Source organism: Heterocephalus glaber, unplaced genomic scaffold, assembly GCF_053883595.1.
Source record: "Heterocephalus glaber isolate CG9 unplaced genomic scaffold, H.glaber_assembly_v1.0 deba00001553, whole genome shotgun sequence".
In the NCBI taxonomy this organism is placed as follows: Eukaryota; Metazoa; Chordata; class Mammalia; order Rodentia; family Bathyergidae; genus Heterocephalus; species Heterocephalus glaber.
In genome coordinates, this window is record NW_028258344.1 from 27,944,701 (window position 1) to 27,965,372 (window position 20,672).

At 34.5% G+C, this 20,672-nt stretch overlaps 1 protein-coding gene across 15 annotated transcripts in view; it reads left to right on the top strand.

The window, feature by feature from the left end:
- Ralyl (RALY RNA binding protein like) overlaps positions 1 to 20,672 on the top strand; it is a 733,271-nt gene that overhangs the window by 142,312 nt on the left and 570,287 nt on the right. Inside the window, exon 3 of one of the 15 annotated variants that reach the window (XM_087190536.1) lies at positions 7,148 to 7,191. The exons of 12 other annotated variants lie outside the window; for them this stretch is intronic. In XM_087190536.1, the coding sequence (XP_087046662.1) occupies positions 7,171 to 7,191 (21 nt within the window). In that variant the 5' untranslated portion in view covers positions 7,148 to 7,170. Of the gene's footprint in view, positions 1 to 7,147; positions 7,192 to 20,672 lie in introns of those variants that run through there. 2 more of the 15 variants (XM_087190532.1, XM_087190530.1) reach the window with 2 other exon arrangements.

The following is a 20,672-nucleotide window of genomic DNA, read 5'->3' on the forward strand; positions in this document are numbered from 1 at the left end:
AGTTTTATAGCAATAGAAAGCCTTTAATGGGAGTGCTTTTAAGAGTAAACGAAGTGCCAGGGATTTAGCTCAGTGGTTCTAGTGCCTGCCTTGTAAGCACAAGGTCCTAAGTTTGATCCCTGGTACCAAAAACAAAACAACAACAACAAAACAAAGTAACAACTTATTTATTTTTATATTTTATATTTTGACTACAGGTCTGTTGCTTTGCACTTTAAAATTTTTGTTTATTTTTAACATAGACTATGCTTATAGTCTAGCATAAAAACCCAGGATAACATGTACTATAAATGATTGTTTATTACCACTGGGAATTGTAAATCAAAAGAAGAGATTTGTGAAAAGATTTTAAAGACAGTTCTTAAGGGTGAGAAGAACCAAAATTTTTATGATGGAAGAATGGAGGAGGTTGGGTTGCTATTTTAATTACTTCTTGAGTTAACCTCGGATTTAGAACTTACCAGGGTAACATTAATTATGGGAAATTATCTCTGCCATTTGTTGTCATACCATTACAATGGGAACTGTTACATTAAAGATGTATGGGCCAACTACTGAACAACTGTGGAGAATATCTGGGTTGGCTTACTATTTTAAGGCCTAAAAATTTGTCACTTTTCAGAATTTCTTTTGAAAACTGAGTCACCTCAGGTTTTCTTAAACTTGAAGATTTTTAAGAGCTCTTCATAAAGTTGTCTTATGATACTAATACACAATGAGCACCATTCATTAATCTGATGGACATTATACTTTAAATAATTACTGCCTGCTGCATTACCTTTATCCTCTGTAAGCTTCAGTTTCACATGTCAACAGCAATCACTGTGGAGTATGATAATTGCAGATAGAGAAAAAATTCTTGCCTTGGTAAATGGGTACTTGAAAGTTAGCAAGTTTATCTGCAAACTCTTACATTTTTGTTTTCTTCTCATATTATCATTATTTTAAAACTTTAAAGCTTGACTTCATTCACTTTTGTGATTTCTTTTACTGTAAATACTATTATTTTCTCTTTTAATAATGAAATATAAAGCACAGTAACCTGTTATTAAATAAGCAGATCCTGTTATAACTCTTGAATTTGTCACAATAATTTAACTTATCAATTCCTTGGGTTTTAAATGACAACCATGCTATAGAACTACAATACTTCTTTGCCATACTGAAGGTGTAGTCTAATAAGATGCCTTTAGATAGCAGTTGGAGTCTTTTGTTTTCAATTGCATTCTGCTTTTTTTGAAGGAAAACATACTAAACTCTTCAGGATTTATTTTAAAAGCACTACTTCATATTTAAAACATGAAAGACAAACTTGCAAATCAGAAAAAATGCTATTATTTTGCATGTAAAAAAGTCATAAAAAGTATAAATAAAAATCTTACGTCTCAAATATAAGGACATAATGTAAGTACAAAGGTCTAATTGTGTAACATTTCTGGAGTAAAAGAATTGCAAATTCAAAGCATAATGGCATTCTAATACTTTTACTTATCTTACTTTGAAGAAAAATAAAACATATGAACTTTACTAGCAGCTATGTCATGTAAAAGTATAAACATTCTCATATCCTGTTCATAAAAGTGCAATTTTCAATTATTCTGGAGGATAGTTTGACTATGTATGGCACATTTTAAACATTACACTATTTACATACTGATTTTAGTAATTTCATAGGAATTCATGCTAAGGAAATAGAACAAGGGCATAAAAATGCATGCATAAATGTCCTCATCACAGCACTGTTGATACTGAGAATAAACTAAAAACAGCCAAAGTTATTAACTGCTGGGAGTTGGAAAAATACTATATGATGCACTCATAAAATGGATATTACTCAACTACTAAAATTTCAAGTAAAAGTAAGTTACTTTTTTGGTTACTCTTCCCATTGCTTCCATCACAGCATACTATGGATTTTCCTCTAAGGTCTCCAGATTTTGACATTCTTTGGATCTCATCTTCCCTTAACTAGCAGTTACATGTCGGATTTCAAAATTTTATCCAAGACTCATTTTCTTATACTGTCTCCATCACAGTATTGAAGATGATTTGATCATGAGTCATGAAATTGATACAGTGGATAACAACCAAGAGTATGGAAGTGGTGCATTTGAGAAGTTTCATGAGGTTCTAGAAAACTGTACTGTTAGATTTTTTTATTCAGGTTCTAGGATTTGAGCCTGGTTCAGTGAGTCAAGGAGGGCTTTCTATGATGCAGAAAATGTGTAATATATTATCTTAAAAATGATCATGAGACAGTGAAAAGTTAAGCTGGATTTTATTGAAGAATTTAGTGTATTAGTCTCTTACAGACAGAAAGAGCAGTGCTTATTTACCATAAAGAAGGCTAAACTTGAGTCATTTTCAGGAAAATGGATGAACCTTGAGGCCATCATGTTAAGTGAAATAACCCAGATACACGTAGTTAAATACTGCATGGTTTCTCTTATATGAGAAACCCAAATTATGAATAAAGATCAAAATAAAAGATAGATATTAGAAAGTGAGGAGAAAGATTTTGTTCAAATAAGAAAGGGATCGAGAGAGGAAGATGAGGGGAAGGAAAGAAGGGAAAGGGTTAAAAAAAGAATTAAGGTATGTTATTTACATGTACCAACTCCACAAAAGGAATGTAATCATTATGTATTACAAACATGTACTAATAAAAAATAAAAACTGAAAAAATAAATATACTTAAGAAGACATTCTAGGATATCTTTATGGATAGGCAGAGATCCATATTCACCAAACATCTCCATAGAGGCTGATTGTATATCAGTAGTCTATTAGGACCCATTTGAGCAGTTAGACACCTTAATAGTGATCATTGAACTTTTAGAATTGTTGCTGTCTTTACTTCTAAAGCAGTGTCCAAGAGTGTTGTGTGTGTGTCACAGACAAATATAATACTCATCTTTTGCAGTTATAATATGTGTAACCCAGCATCAGGTTTATGAAATAATCCTTGTATCTTTTGGATGCAGTGAAGCTCAGTATTAACTTTTTATTATTTATTTATTTTTTGCAGCATTGGGTATTGAACACTGCTGTACATCCTTAGTACCCTTTTTTCCTGCTATATTAATTTTTTTATTTAGAGACAGTGTCAAAGTTGATAAGTTGCCCATGCTGGACTTGAAGTTGCAATCCTTCTGCCTCAGCCTCCCAGTGATGAGATTACAGGGATTAGCACCATGCCAGCTTTCAGTGTTACCTTTAAAAATGTTTTTATTAGTAAATATGTACAGTACATAATGATTACATTCATTGTCAGGAATTGGTACATATATACAATACATCTTAATGTATTACATGTATGTAATACATCTTTATTCTCTTTTACTTCCTCCTTAAAGTACAGTAATTACCTTTAAAGTAATTGCAATATGGGACTGGTTATACACTTTGTGGACTCAGAAATCCTGTAAAGTTTGTTCCTCGTTATGCATGCAGAGGTTTTGTTCAGTACTATGCTGTCAATAGCCAGACTCCACTTGAGGGAGTTAGGAAAATGTCCTGAATAAGAAAAACTAACCTAAAAACCCATATAAATTAACTTTCTCACATTTATCATAGAAGCAAACTTAGCACTAAGAAATACAGAAATAAAGTTGGTCAGTATATAATTGTCTTTTTCTTAGAACAATGACAGTGTTTAAATTCTAAAATATACATGTCTGGACTTATTTTTAATTTTTCCATTTTTATTTTTTTATTACTGCATATTTGAAGTACATAATGATTAAGTTATGAGGGAGTTAACACATGTATATGACACATCTTAATTCTTTTTTGTTCCCTTTCCCTTCCATCCTTCCCTACTCCCTCCAACTCTTACTTCCCTCCCCATTTGCAAAACCTCCCTATTTTCATTTTTCTTTCCTTCAAGTCTTCTTTTTCCATCTCCCTTCCCCTCTCCTGCCCTCCTTTCATCTCCTGTTCCCCTTCCATTTGAAAAATACTTCCTGTTACTTCTATTATTACTATTTACTTATAGTCCTACTTCCTTTTACTATCTTTTATATTTTAGGTTTCTCATATAAGAGAAATCATGCAATATTTACGCTTGTGTGTCAGACATATACCTTCTACGTTTCTAAATAGTTTATAGTCAATATAATAGTTATGCAAATGAGAATAATTCCTCAAATTTGTATATTAGAGGGCTGGGGATTTAGCTCAGTGGTTCCGCTGCCTGCCTTGCAAGTGCAAGGACCCGAGTTCGATCCCTTGTACCAAAAAAAAAAAAATTGTATATTAGGTAAGCATAGTTGTATTATTAGAATCATATGAAATTATATTATGGATTTCTTAAAACACTTGAAGCTACTTGACCCAACATTTAGCAGCTCTATCCTACCAATGGATTGAGATTCTTGAATCTGCGTGTTACAGTTTTTCTGATTTCCACATCTTTTGGGATTTTAACTTTCTTTTATTGCTTCAGAGAATGTGGCTTTTCAAATATTGCTTTTTTCCTTGTAAGGTAAAAAAAACTAAGACTTTTGTGTGTAAAACAGAAAGGCATTTTGCTAAAATGTCATTCTGAAATGCCATCCTACTCTTTTTTTTGAAACTTGCCTATCACACACCTTTTATGTTTTGTATCATCAGTGTTTGATGCTCAAGAAATAAAGAAGGCATGGGGGAAGAGGGAAAATCCACAGCTTGGGAAAGGGAAATGAAAGGTTCCTACAAGGTTCTATCCAGTTACCCATTATTTTTTGATGTACTATACACAGGCTTTGACTGAATAAAAGGATAGAAGACGAAAGGTGAAGGAGCATGAGAAATGGAAATGAAAGGACTAGGCAAGTAACCAAACAAGCCATGAAAGAACAAGCTAATGAAGAACAGCCTTATCTCTATTTATATTTAGTGAAGCCCATTCATAATAATATTTAAAAATTTTAAGACTTTTTCCTTTTTAGTGTTTCCAAGTTTATTATTTTTAAACTTCTGTTTCCCTGTTACTGCTTGCTGCTGGAGTCTGTCTTCCTAACTACCTTTGGAAGACGATGCAAGCGAACAGAAAGATTGATGAAAGTGTGTCCAGATAATTGCAGCAAAGATGAGTCCCTTGGAGGCCATTCTTTGGGTTCAGAGAAGAGCTGGAGGAAGGGTGAACTGGAAACTAAACTAAGATCCAGAAACAAACCCAGACAATTAGAAAGTCCCTGGGTGATTTCCCTAAAAATATATCAGCAGTCCTGTTATTTCAAGCCACTCAGGCATGAAATCAGACTTTAACTCTAGTATATTCCACGTGAATAACCAGAATTTATAGAAGTCCACAGAAAGGTAGAAATACTCTTAAATATGTTATACTAGAGTAAGCATAGAGACTTCAGATTCCATTTACAATTGGTTGATATTGTCCTATGTATTATTCTGTTTTTGAATTTCTTCTTGCCAGGAGATGGTCTCAATCCCAGCTGAATTAACATTTGCCTTAACCAGTCCAGTATATGCCCTCATCTTTCTGTCCCAATGTTGGACATCTGTGTACATTATTTAGTTGTTCGTTGAGTTTTTCCATGGATATCAGTGAGATAATGATGAAAGTGCCCTGTAAAACATTTGACATGCAGTAGGCATTCTGTAATATTAGTTTTCTTGTAAATAAAACAATATTAGGCACGGTGACAAATAAAATGAATTAAAAACAGAATCTATCCCTAGGAAAATTCCCAGTCTAATAAGCAAAATCATACATGCGTATTAATAATATTTAAAACAGACAAATTTTAAGAGGGACTTAAGCAATCTTTTGAGTTTTGGACTTGACTTTGCCTTTGTAATGACCACCAGTTTCTCATTCTCAGTTCTCAAATAATAGTCAAAAATAATTTTTCTTTTCCTTTATATTCAGCAAGATTAGCAATGATGGCCTCTCTGACACAGATGGTTTGGTGCAGAAAGCCTGCTGAGTCTCAGTTCCCAGAAGTTCTGGACATGTCTCATCTTAGATTCAATGAACTTGGCTTTTTACAGTTGAATCAGAAAGATTATGTGAGAGTTGGAGATTATAATTCCTATGTCTGGAAAAGTCAGTGGTTATGTATTTCAGACATAGATAATTCCTTAGAATATGAACTTCAATAATAAGAGTTTTTGTTTTTGTTGTTTTAGAATTTGACCAGGAGGGCTACCTCTAAGAAGTCCATGTCTGATCTTTATTAAATATACTGAGACTTTTAGCTCACTGTATTCAGTATTTTAAATCACTTATATATATTTGATCATCAAGAAAACAATATCTGCTGGTAGAAAGTTAAATTAATTGGCTATGTCTTTGTCAACCTCAGTGGAATAGCCCTCTGTTATTTGAAAGGGAGCTCTCAATTCTTGATTGCATTTGGTTTCATATTGATAGGTACATTTCTGCCTTTTAAATTTCATGCTGTGTGCATAGATACAAGGGGATTGAATGAACACTTTTTGACTTATCTATCCACACTTTTACAGGATTAATTATCTCTTCATTGGCTCTGGATTCAACAGAGATATTCAGATTTTGGGGCAAAGAAAATATTTTTTGGTTCATTCGTCTGAAGGCATTGATCAAACGGAAATTTTTTCTTAGATTTATTTTTATGCAACTTGACTAATATTAATGTGTGGAATAATATAAAAGAAACTTTTATAAATGTTTCATCATGAATGTCAACATTATGAAATATATTTTAATTTTCCCTTTTCTAGTTATTTCTGTTGTTCCCTAATTTATACTATGGCCCCCCAAAAGCATGTTCTTTTTAGTGTCCTTTGAACTTTGGTATACCTATTTTCCAATCGGGTTTGATTTGTAAAATTAGCAACTTTTTCTGTCCAAGAAAATTACTATGAAATAAAACAAAATCAGGTATCTTGAGTGGTAGATTTTCCTTTCTTGCTTTTTTAGAATGAATTTTTAAAAACAAGACAAAATAAAATGCAAAAATATTTATTTATTTTTAGAAAATATAGACCTAAATCTGCTAATTTGTCATTTATTAAAATATATTAAGGTCAAGAATGACCGATGTAAAATAAATTATTTTCTGGTTTGTGAAGTCATATGCAAAATAAAAACCAGAATTACTTTCCTGGGATGATAATAAAGGAAATGTATAGAACAAACATGTTATTGTCTGATTATTTACAGGCCTTATACATTCCTTTGGGAAGATGAATGGACCCTTTGTTTTGGTAAGACTTCTTACATAATCATGAAGGGTGTGATTTTGGTGAGTGGGTATGGATTCCTAGCCTCATTGTTAACTAATGGAAAATGTTTTTCCTCTAGCTTTGCACTCCAGAGTCCGCTGCCTTGAACTTATAGACTACAGCCTGCCTTCTGATTACTACTTCATATAGCACAGCTGATTAAATTTCAAGCTAAATAAAGCACCTTAGAAAATTATCCTATCTTTAGAACATCATAAATATTAGCCAATTCAATGAATTGCTAGTCTTGATTATGCTTACTTTTAAAAAGTTTACTAGTAATTCCTTTTTAGACTCAAAGAGTGAGTTCTCCCCTACAATTATCGATCTAGCTTAATAATACAGGAAATGTGTTTTTTCTGGACGAAAGAAGATGGACACAAAACATACCTTTTCTACTTTTAATCACATTTCTTTCACTTGTTGAAAAGATCTAGAGTTAGATTATTTATTATTTATTCCAAGTTTTGTGTGGCTCTATTTTTTGAACCATAAGCTACTATGGGCTAAGAATTTTTAAATCACTATAGAATTCAGATATTAATTTTCCATTATAAGTTCTAGAGAAAAAAATCCAGTATTATGTCCTCTTCAGTCTCATATCTTCCCACCCTTTTCTTTACTGTTAAACTATAGCCACATCCACCTTGATTCCGTTTCTCACTCATTATATCTCTTAACTAATGCCTCCTGCTCCACAGCCTTTGCATTTTCTTTTCTTATACTGGATTGTCGTGCTCCATGTGACTGCATAGATGCTGCTTTCTTGTTTTTCAGAATTAGTCTCCACTATATATAATGTTGTCCATGTACCTTTCTTCCCGCCTTCTAATTGCTTTAACCCATTTGATAGTCCTCAGCATTATCTAGAACTATACTGTTCAGTGTGTTAGTTGTTAGCCACATATAGCAATTTCAGTATGAGTTTGTTAAAATCAAGTGATACTTCTTTTTAAAGTTCAGTTTCTTAGTCACACTAGTCAGTGTTGCTAGTGGCTAGTACTTTCAGTTTTTCCTTTACTTGTAGTTTTGTCTGTTTCCTCACTATGTGTACTTTTCCCACCTCATTCTAATCCTGTCTATAAGTTATCTTAGTGTTTGGTTATTGTCATTGCTATTAGTTTATTTTGGTTTGGTTTTAAATCTGTTTTTAGGCTATAAATGAGACTGGGCTATGGTTAGTAATCATTTCTTAGAGCTACTTTGACTGCTTATCTATCTCCTTCTAGTGGTTCATGCTAGATCTAAGAATGAGATATTTTTGTTGTTGTTTATAAGGAAAACAAGAGTACTATATAATTGGTGATTTTGTACTGAAAATTAATGTTTCCCCAAAACTCATACTCATTTAATTACCACTGTGATATCTGTTCAGTATTTGAGGATGGAGCCTCATGATAGGATATTCTCATGATAGGATTAATGTCCCCAGGAAGGCATCATAGATCTTTCTCTGTATCTCCCCCCCCGCCCATATTCCCATAAAGAAGAGATATTGTGAGCACAGAGAAAAATAATGACTGCCAGCAAGCTGAGAGTATAGGCCTCAGAGTAAATCTACCTTGGAACCATAGTTTGTTTTGTTATGGTAGCCTACACAGAGCAAGACATTAAGCGAAGAGAAAAGAGAAAAATCCCTAGGCCCATGTATGAACCCCACTTATATCATCTTCCCTTTTCCAAGAGCACCTTCACTTATACTTTCCTCTCTAGAGGCAGAGCTGTTGTGTTAGGGTGACAGTTCTTCCCTGGAGAGGTTCACTTTCCTTTAATCATTCTATCCAAGTAACATTTTATCCAGAGATTCACAGTGAGGAATGTTTAGTCTTCTTAGTCTGCTTGGTAAAAGATCTCTTCAGATCTTCCAACAAAAGGAGATGATATATATTTTATATAGATATAAAATATGGTTATAAAAATAAAAATATTTAATCCAGGACTGGGAATGTAGCTCAATTGTACAACACTTTCCTAGCTATGTGAGTCCCTGGATTCAATCCTCAGCACTGCAGAAAAACAAACAAACAAAAAATACCAAACCCTATGTAAAATACATAAAAATCATTAATTTTCCTTTTTTTGTGTCTTATAATTATTTTTCCTTCCAAATTTAAGATCCAGTCTGAGATCATATGTTGCATTCAGTTACATCTCGCTTTATTCTTAGTCTGGTACATGTCCTCAGCTTGTATTTGTCTTTCTTGACCTGGAGATTTAGAAATTGTGAGTAATAAATACTAAAATATTTACTATTTTGTTCTATTAGTACAATCACTAGTCCCATTTAAAGTCAAAATTTCAAATGTATTTTAAAAAACATTGTCTTCTCAACAGGCTCAGGCCTATTCTGTTAAGTCTCCTTTCCATTACTATAACTAATATATTTGATAATGAGCTGATAAAGAGTTTTGTTTTTTGGGGGTTTTTTTTGACACTGGAGATCGAAATTGGGACCTCGTGCTTGCAAGGCAGGTGGCAGAACCACTGAGCTAAATCCCCAGCATGAGCTAATGAAGAGAAAGGGCTTATTTTGGTTAACATCTTTGGAGTTTCTAGTCTATGACTGGTTGGTTGCTTTTAGGCCTGATGCAAAGTATTCATCATGCAGAAGGCCTATAGAGGAGTAAAACTGCTCACTTCATGACAGAAAAGCAAAAGCAAAACGAGAATGGGATCCACAATCCTTGTGAAACACATCTCAAATGACCTAATGACCTCCTATCTCTTAAAGTTTGGAGCACTCTCAAACAACACCATATTGGGAAGTAACCCTTTATTTACCACATGGACCTTGGGGACATACCACATCCAAACTCTAGCACCTATTTGGATTGGATGCTATAGTGGGAAGTAGGTCAAAGATAATTTTTTAAATACCCTTTCTTCCCTTCTATTGTTCTCTCTTCATTCAGTCCTTCTCTACCTGAATAAGTCTTATTCCTCAACTCCTTAGGGTTAGCATTGAGGAAAGCAAGAGGAAGGAGGGTGGAAAAGACTCACTTTACGACTGCTGCTGCGGTCAGTATTGTTTATCTTTGAGTTTTATCAAGCTGAAGGAGCACTATGGCTGAGCATATTCATAACTTTCCAAGATTTCCTATTAGAGCAGATGATTGCAACAATAATGCTGTTCTCCTGTTTTTGCTGGTTTCTTAAGCATATTCTTGCTTCTGAATGTGATCAGTACATCTTGTTCTCTCTTGATGTCTCCTTGCTCCTGGATGCAGATATTTTGGTCCATTATCCTTTGCCATCATCAGCATTCATTTGGTCCATGGGAAGCAAGTATCATCTGCTCTTTTGTCTTTGGAAGTACAGCTGCTTCCTAATACAGCAGATTATTTTTTTCTACAGCGGAATAAGTGGTTCCATGAAATTTATCTAAAAATCTTTTGGGAGCTGGGCATTTTGGGACACACCTGTAATCTCAGCACTCCCCTCCTGCAAGGAAATCACAAAAAACTACATTTTGACTAATTCACAGAAAAAGGTATTTTAAAGTTTATAACATCATCTCTTCTAGCCTGTTGTGACATCAACTGTCATACACTGTAGATAGGAATGCCACAAGGTCCAATTTTTCCAGATCCTTTGTCTGTTCTACTAGGTGGACAGACATTTAACTTTGAAACATGGGATTATGTGCCCTGTCTTTTTGGACTTTGCTTTGGGGGCTTTATTAAAATTGAGAAGGAAAGAGACTCGTGTTACACCCAGCATAGTGATTTAGTCTCCCAAAGTCAATTAAGGTAAATCTTTGTAGCTTCTGTCTTCCTAGAGAGAAAAATTAAGAAACACAAAGTTTAATTTCTGATGGAATGTCCTTGTGCATGCATGAATTAGAAGAATAACACCAATAATCCTGAGAGCCTGGCATATAGCATGTGCACATTAAATGAGAAGTTAGTAACATCTTGGAAAGCTTTCTATATTTATTTGGGGATTTATTTTAATCTCTTTATTAAAGTGAATTCTTAAGTGGAATACAGGAGAATTTTTTCTCAGGGCCCAATTCTAGGAATAGTTATAGTTGTCCTGATCAACTGATTGTTTTTAGTCTTGTGAACACTACAATTGATTATTTTTCACTTGTGATGACCAGTGGATATACTAGAACTGATGTGGTTTTTCACCTCTAAAAAATGTGCCAGACTGAAAGATACATGTTTTGTTTATAGCTTCAACCAGGCTGGTTTTATTTTCTTTCTTTCCTTTTTTTCTTTCTCTGATTTCTTCAATTTGGGTAGGTATTTTTTTTAAAAAACCGTCTTTTTAGGGGGAAAAATACAAAGTATGAACATATAAGTATTAGAATACCAGCTATTAACATTTTATTTCATATCAAGAAAAGGACTTCATTCCCACTTTCTAAATTCTTTGGGGACAATATTGGATATACTAAGGGAATCATTTAGAAATAAAGTAGACAAATCTATAATTGTTAGGAAATTGTTATGCGTTTTTAAAATGAGAGGTTCTAATGAAACAACCTTATTTCTTTCTATATTGGGTGAAGGGGTGCTGGCAATTTAACCCAAGGCCTCCTGCATGCTAGGGAAGCCCTCTATGTCTAAGTTGTGGCACCAGTCCTTTATTTTTCATAGTTTTGAACAGCTTCCACCATTGTTTTACAATAGAGCCACAACCATAACTGCAGCTGACATCAAAAGCAGAAGGTAAGGACCACCTTGTTAAGAGGGCCATGCCTGAATTGAACCATTGATGCTACATAGTGTAGCAGAAATAATCACTGCTTAGCTGAACCTATGAGAATAGGACCTTTTATAAACACTAGTTTGAACATCGCTAAGTTCACAATGGGCTAAGTAGAAGACTGAATGAGGACTATTATTTGCTTGCTTGATTGTTGTTTTGGGGGATCTATTTAGTTGTTTAGTTTGGCTTTTCATATAGAGGTAGTGCTGTATGTTGCAGCAAATGGCTAGGTCTGATAATCTTTGAAAAGAGTTAATCCAATTATTGTATTTTCATTTGGAGCTCACATCACAGGATTAAAATGGAAAGTTTAATTATTACTATTTTGTTTTCAAAAGGGTCTGAGTGCATATTTGATTCATTTCAGTGTTGTTATCAAATTCAAATGGCATTACTTTTCTGATGATGATTCTCATTGCAGTCAGTGGAGAAATGGGTTTAATAATGCCAGTTCATTCAAGACGTGTAGCTTCAGAAATGAATACGGTTTTTGTTTCATTTTATGTTGAGATGGTATTTTTTAAAATATCCATACTGAATGTCATGTGTTCGGATATCTTTAAAGGAATACTTAATTTAGAATTGAGTGCAAAGAGGCTACAGAAAATTATTCATCCATGCAGATACAATTATATTGTGGTGGATAATGGATTTGTGTTATTCTTAATGTCTATACACGGTTACAGTGAGACTGAAGTTGTTTTTATAACTTCTCAGTACATTGAACGAAAGAACAGTATGACAGGAAGAAGCATCTGATAAATTAAATGTGACATGTTTTTTATCCATATAAAATGGTTTCTGAGCAGCTGGTAATTGTGAATATTTCAGCAGTCATTTTTGATGTGGAATACTTCTTCTGTGTTCAACACTAATGAGTTATGAATTGTACTTCATCAAATTGACAGTTTCCTTACTTTGTAAATAGGCAAGTTATACACCTTGTAAAAGCTGGTAAAAGTCCACTCACCTTTCAAATGGATGGGGTTTTCTCTTTCCTCATTCTTTCTTTTGACCCTCAACTTTTTCTTTAAGGGGAGGTAATATAACAAAAGGTATATTCACTGGTGCTTACTAAATTCAGAGTATCATATTGGGTCCTGGAATATTCACTATCCATTGAATAAGAATAAGCTCAAATCAAAAAGTAGAACTCCATTGGTTAGAATACTAAATGAGGGCCTAGGACGTAGCTCAGTGGCACTGTGTCTGCCTCGCAAGAACAGGGTCCTGAGTTTGATCCCTGGTACTAAGAACTTACAGTGTTCTTAAAATGTCAGTGTGAAATTTTGTCTTTGTTATTATTTTAAAATATGAATTGTCTTACAAAACAAGAGTATAAAGCCATCTTATATAAAATTTTAATAAATATTTTTACACTATACATCTTGATTACCTTCCTGAAAAATGAGACATTTACTATTCTTATTTTATAGGTGAGGAAACCTACCAAAAGATGGATGTTCATCACTGAATGCTGTCATAATGCAGACAGTATTAATAGTATCAATTAATATAAATTTAAATATATTTGAGTATACTTATAATATTTGTAAACTTAAAAATCTACCATTTTACTATTAAAAAACATTTCTTTCTGAAGCTATATCCTTTGAGTGAGCTGGCATTATTAGCTGCATTTCTATAGTGACCACTACAATATGAAGTAAAAAATAAAAGCCCTTTCAATTTCCTAACAAAACTGAAGTAAATCAAATATGCAATCAAACCTTTGTGAAAATAATAGTATTACTATCAATAGTATTTAGTATTTGTGCTTCAGTATATAGTGCATGACATTTTTATGCTTTTTTATGGTTTCAGTAATGGTAATAATTTAACTGTACAAATGACATGGAAGAACATAGGAATAAGAATTATTCAATGAGGACTAAAGATGGTAAGATGAACTAATTAGCAAATGTACTTTAACAAATTTAAAAAGATGATGGTTGTAGTACTGGAATTAAACATACCTTGAAATTATTATTAATAATACTAATGCAAATATGGTAGTCAACTTTCTTCACTGTGACAAAATACCTGAGAAAATCAGTTTAAAGAAGGAAAGATTTGGCCAGGGATTTAGCTCAGTGGTTCCACCACCTGCCTCACCAAGTGCAAGGTCCTTAGTTCAATCCCTGGTTCCAAAAAAAAAAAAGGAAGGAAAGATTTATTTTGGTTTATAGTTTCAGAAGCTTCAGTCCATGATCAGTTGACAATTGCTTCTGGGCCCATTTTGAGGCAGACCATCATGATGGGATGCATGTGGTGGTGCAAAGCAGAATACTGCATGAAGGACAGACAGTATGCACAGAGTATAAGAGGGGTAAGGGATCAGAAACAGAATACATCTTTCAAAGGCACATAACTAGTGACTCACCTGTTTCAAGAAAAATATCACCCTCTAAAGTTTCTCCTACTTTCCATTAGGACCACTAACTGGGGACCAAGCTTTCAGTACATAAACTTTTGGGGGACATTTTGTTCTGAATGCTATTTAAAGAAGAACACTGTATACTTTGAGTGGATATGGAACACAGTATTCAACCAGTATCATTGCTAGTGCAACTGCTGCCTGCCTTTCAAATTAAAAAGCCCAATTTGATCTGTCTTACGATTTTGAATTCTATGTAATATTTCTATGAATTATGAGTCCCGCTACTAATACATTGCCTTACCACTAGTCATGTCTATCATGTGCAACAATCTTTCAGAGATAATCATTTAGAATCTTTCTTATAGACATAATTATAACATCTCATGTTTTTATAGAACATTACAATTTTCCAAGGAATTTCATTTTCATAGTACTAGCAATATATCAAAATTACTAAAATCCCTCCCAAAACAAGTGCATGGAAATTCTAAATAACAAATCTCTTTTATAAAAGCATAGGTAGATATTTGCACCAAAATTTAAGGAATGTCCTTAGAAAGTAAATACTAGTGAGATGCCAAATCCACCTACAGGCCAGACACAATCAGAAGGTGGGACTAACCAGGGCTAAGTGGAATCAGGATTGATCTTCTCAGTCTTTGAATTGAGTTCCCATTTTTTCATGTGAACAAAATTGCACCTCACTTTAGTGCATAGATTGAAACCACCAAAGTCTATAACCTAGATTGAAGAGAAAAAAATCCTTCCTCAGCATAGGGAAGTGACTGAGAGAATAAGCTGAAATCTGCCTTTGGTGCTTCCTAGTCTTGCCTGTAGTCTGTGCAAGTATGTTGCTTCTTCCATGGTATCACTCTTCTGTTGTATGAGGACAGTTATGTTTCTGCTAAGCTCTCCTGGACTAAACTTTTTAACAATTGTGGTAAGAACACTTAATGTGAGATTTACCTGGGACTAACATTCTGATGCCAAAATTAACCTGAAATAAGAGACTTGTAGGTCAAACAACCATAGTCACAGGACTTCATAAAACAGTGTACCAGCCCACAGGGCTGCCAGGGGTGCTGCTGCTGGCATGCTGAGCAAGAATCACCACACTGTATGGACTGCAAAAGTGTGGGTATCACAAGCCACACAGAATAGATTTGGGATATAAGGCTCCTTGCCTCTTTTGCCTTCCTTCACACAGAGGTTGCTACGTCCTGGCAGCAGATTTTGCCAGCAGACACGAGTGTGCAACCAGGAAACTGCCTCTTCCCCAACAGATGGGTGGGGAAGCAGGATTTTTTTTTCTGTCATGTGCTCTAGTGGCTAACTGGAAACTCTAGCAATGACAAAGTTAGGGACCTCAGAGTAGCTGAGGTGGTGAAGGAAGTGAATGGCACGTGGGGTTTAAACAACCTTGAAAGGTGAGCACTCAGCTAGCTGGAGAGGAGACTGAAGGGTAACTGAGCAGTCTTGGGTTGTATTCGTGGCCATGACAGCACCTTTTCCCCCTGCCCTTCGACAAGCAATAGAGACACGTCGGGTGGCTGCACAAGGGACATCCAGAAAGCTGCTGGCTGAAGACCAGCCCCAGCTCCCACATATAGAGGCCAAGATCAGCCCATTCCCAGCACTAATGCTACTGCAGACTTGGCGAGGTTACACAACACAGTTTTGGGATCCTACCTGCCTTGGACACTACCAGAGAACTATGGACACACACCAGAGGAATTTTATTATTATTTTCTTTGTTTCATTTTCCTTTTTCTGTCTAGTTGGTATTTTTTTTGTTTTGTTTTATTTATCTATTTGTTTTTTGGTTTAGGTTCTTACCTTTATTTTTGTTTTGTTCTACTCATCTTTCTGTCTTTCCACAACTATTTCTTGATTTTATGATATTTTCATTTAAGTGAACATTGTCTCTGTCTTTTTGGTTCACTTTGATATTCTTTTATGTTATCCTTCATTCTTTTTCTTCTATCTTCTTTTCGAATTCCCCAAAGCTTGGGTGATCATCCTTTGTTCTCCAGCCTTGCCTCTATTATATTTCCCTTCACTTATCTCTCTGTTTTGTCCCCATCCCTCTTAAATTTCCTCCCATAGGGCAATATCAGTTCACCAAGAGGAAACCCATTGTATACAAGTCCTGGTTTATGTTGGATTTTGCTACCTAACTGTAGATCTTGCTCCAGTGATTAAAGGTACCCAATTAATAGTTAGCACAGTTTGGCAGTTTCTAGGCTGTGCTTGATGCCACTGTTATTGTAATTATAGTACTTTAGCCAGGATGTCATACTTGTTGTAGTCAGTTGTTCTCCCTTGGATGACAACTCTGTGATTGTCTGGGGTCATAACCATCACCCTATTCCAGTACTAAAGGACTGCATGCTGAGCCAAGTAGCAACTTCTCATCCTTAATAAATTGGGAAGGTAGGATCTTGGGACAGACACAATGGCCAAGAACCACATATGCCCAGAAGACATCTCTGAGGAATAGACATTTTTTAGGGAAGCCTTGATACTAGTGATAAAGCTACCTGCTATAAGGAATTTACAAGCATCAACACAGAAACCAAAATAAAATAAAAAAATATAAATGACAAGACACAGGTGCAAAATGCAACCTCAGGCTTCCAGCCCACCCAGTGCAAATCCAAGGGATAATGAGAGGAAAACGGAAGCCACCCACCTGAATTTTCTGAAATGATAGCAGCAGAAGTGAAAAAACAGATGAGTGAGACTACAGAGAAAATAGTCTCTCAGGTAAAAAAAGAAACAATGGTCGAAATAAAGGACATGCTCAATGAATCTATAGTAGACACAGATAAAAAAATAGAAGAGCTTAGGAAAATGATGGAAATCAGGAATGCCTAGCATAGGAAAGAAGTAGAATCTATGAAACAGATTCAAACATATCCAGAAGATTAAAAATTCCATTGAATATATAAGCCACTAATTGAGTGATGACAGGAACAGAATATCAGATCTAGGAGAATTGTGGTCAGCAACCATGAAAAGAAAGATATCTTAAAAATAGAAAGGAACCAAGAAAAATCAGTCCAACAGCTGCAAGATAATGCAAAGAAAAAGAACATAAGATAGATCAAAGCCAATGAGATAGCTGGAGACCATGCAAATGCCATAAAAACCTGTTCACAGAAGTAATGGCAAAAAACTTCCCAAACATGGAAAAAGAATTGGATATACAAATAAGTGAGACATATAGAACACAATTAACCATGACCAATTTTTGCCAAGGTATATAATTATGAAGATTCCAGAAATTCAACACAAGAACAAAATATTAAATGCTGTTAGAGAAAAACAAATCCTCTATAAAGAAAGCCCATCAGAATCACAGCAGACATTTCAGTGCAAACCCGTAAGTCAAGGAGAGCTTGGAGTGAAGTGTTCTAGTTCCTGAAAGAAAATAACCTCCATCCCATATTGATGTAACCTGAAAAACTATCTTTCAAAATCAGTGGAGAAATAAGATACTTCTATGATGAAGAACAACTGAAGAAATTCATAACCACCAAACCAGCTCTATAAAATGTTCTGAAAGATATTTTAGAAAGAGATAATGACCACAGTTCCAAGAATACCAGTAGAAAGAAGCCACCAGTCAGGGGAAGCATTTAAACAGAGAGGAAAGTCAGGGAACCAACAAGAGGAAAATAATATGACAAGGATAAGCCAGTATATATCAGTTATAACCATCAATGTAAATGGTCTCAATTTCAATCAAAACAACAGACTGCGGGATGGATCAAGAAACAAGATCCAACAATATGCTGCATACAAAAAACACATTTCACTCAAAAAGAAAGTCAAAGGATGAAAAATAATACTCCATGCAGACAGGAATCTGGAAAAAAGCATGGGTAGCTATTCTATTTGCAGACAATGTGAACTTCAAGCCAAGACTGACCAAAGAGGCAAAGAAGGTCACTAAAGGTCACTACATGCTTGTTAAGGGAAAATTACAAGAAGAAATAACAATTATAAGTACATATATGCACCAAATACTAGTGAACCCAACTATATAAAAATATTAATGGACATGAAAACTCTAATAAGCTCTAATGCAGTTGTAATGGGGGACCTTAATACCCCACTGTCACAAATAGATCAACTACATGAAAAGTAAACAAAGAAATACCAGAACTGAAGCAAACTTGTGAGAAAATGGACTTAGTGAAAGTCTACAGAGTGTTTCACCCCACAACATCATACTATACATTCTTGTCAGCTGCACAGGGGACTATCTCCAAAATAGACCACAAACTAGCCTATAGTAAATGCAAAGGAATTGAAATTATCCCATGCGTATTATCTGACAATGAAAATGGAAGTCAAAAGCAAAAGACATTACAAAAACTGCATAAACACATGGAAATTAAATAACACCCTCCTGAACAACAAATGAGACACAGATGAAATTAAAGAAGAAATTTAAAGAGTATGTATAATTAAATGATAATGCTGATACAACATACTGGAAATTTTGGAACACAATGAAAGTAGTCCTAAGAGGGAAATTTATAGCTGTGAATTCTCACATCAGAAAAACAGAACAAGCTCAAACAAACTAACATTTAACCTCAAACATCTAGAAAAAGAACAAGTCAAACCCAAAGCTTGTACAAGGGAAGAAATTATAGCGATCAGACCAGAAATTAATGCAGTTGAGACTAAGAAAACAATAAAGAATCAATGAAAGAGTTGGTTCTTTGAAAGATTAAATAAAATTGAGAAACTTTTAGCCAACCTTATCCACAAAAGGTAATAAAAGATTCAAATTCATGCAATTAGGAATGAAAAGGGTGAAGTCACAATGGATCCTATGGAAATCCAGAAGGTGATCAATACCTACTTTAAGAACTTGTACTCTAATAAGATGGAAAACACCAAAGACTGGACAGATTCTTAGATATATATGAATTACCTCTGGGAGGAGCTCAGGCCATGTGCCATGCTGCTCTCTGAGGAGCTCAGCAGTGCTCTCCCAATTGGTGATGGCAAGATATATATGAATTACCAAAGCTGAATCAAGAAGATATAAAAATTCTAAATAACCAAATATCAATCAATGAAATTGAAAATGTAATTAAAAACTTACCCAGAAAGAAAACCCAAGTCATGATGGTTTCACTGCTGAATTCTACAAGAAATTTCGAGAAGCTTTGATGCCACTACTCTTCAAACTCTTTAATAAATTTGAAATGGAAGCATTTCTCCCAGAATAATTCCAGAAAGCAATTATTACCCTTTACCAAAACCAGAGAAGGATCCAATCATGAAAGAGAACTATAAGCCAATCTCCCTACTGAACATAGACACAAAAGTCCTCAATAAGATATTGACAAACAGAATGCAGAAAATCTTCAAGAAGATTATACACCATGCCTAAGTAGAATTCATCCCATGGATGCAGGGATGGTTCAACATAGACAAATTAATAAATGTAGTAAAGCATATCAACAGAGCCAAAGACAAGTATCACATGACTGTCACAATAGATGCCGAAAAAGTATTTGACAAAGTTCAACCCATTCATGTTAAAAAGCCTACAGAAAACTAGAATAGATGGTCTTTATCTCAATCTGATAAAAGGCATCTATGACAAAACAACAACCAACACACTAAATGATCAAGAACTGAGAGTTCTCTAATATCAGGAACAAGACAAAGATGTCCATTGTCAGTACTCCTATTCAATATAGTTCTAGAAACATTAGCCAGAGCAATTAGACAAGAGAAAGAAAAGCGAAAAGATCAGAAAGGAAGAAGTTAAATTTAATTATTTGTGGATGGCATGATACTCTACATAGAAAACCCCAAAAACTCAACAAAAAGACTTCTAGATTTGATACTCCAATTCAGTAACACAAGTTGGATACAATGTCAACACTTAAAAATCAATAGCATCCCTGTACACTAATAAACTCACTGGAAGAGAAATTAAGGAAACAATTCTTTTCACAGTAGCCTAAAGAAAATGAAATACTTAGGCAGCGGTCTAACAAATGAAGTAAAAAATCTTTACATTGACAGTTACAGTATTCTGAAAAAAAATTGAAGAGGACATCAGAAAATAGATATGGCCTGCTTTTGAGTAGGAAGAACCAACATAGTGAAAATGGCCATACTCCCAAAATTGTTACACAGATTGAATACAATCCCAAAGGAAAATGCCATTAGCATGCCTCACGGATCTATAGAAAACATTCTTAAAACTCATTTGAACCAGAAGAGACCTAGAATAGCATAAACAATTCTGAGCAACAAAGGAATGGCAGGGATATCACAATCACTGAGCTAAAATTGTATGACAGAGCTACTGTGAGAAAAACAGCATGGT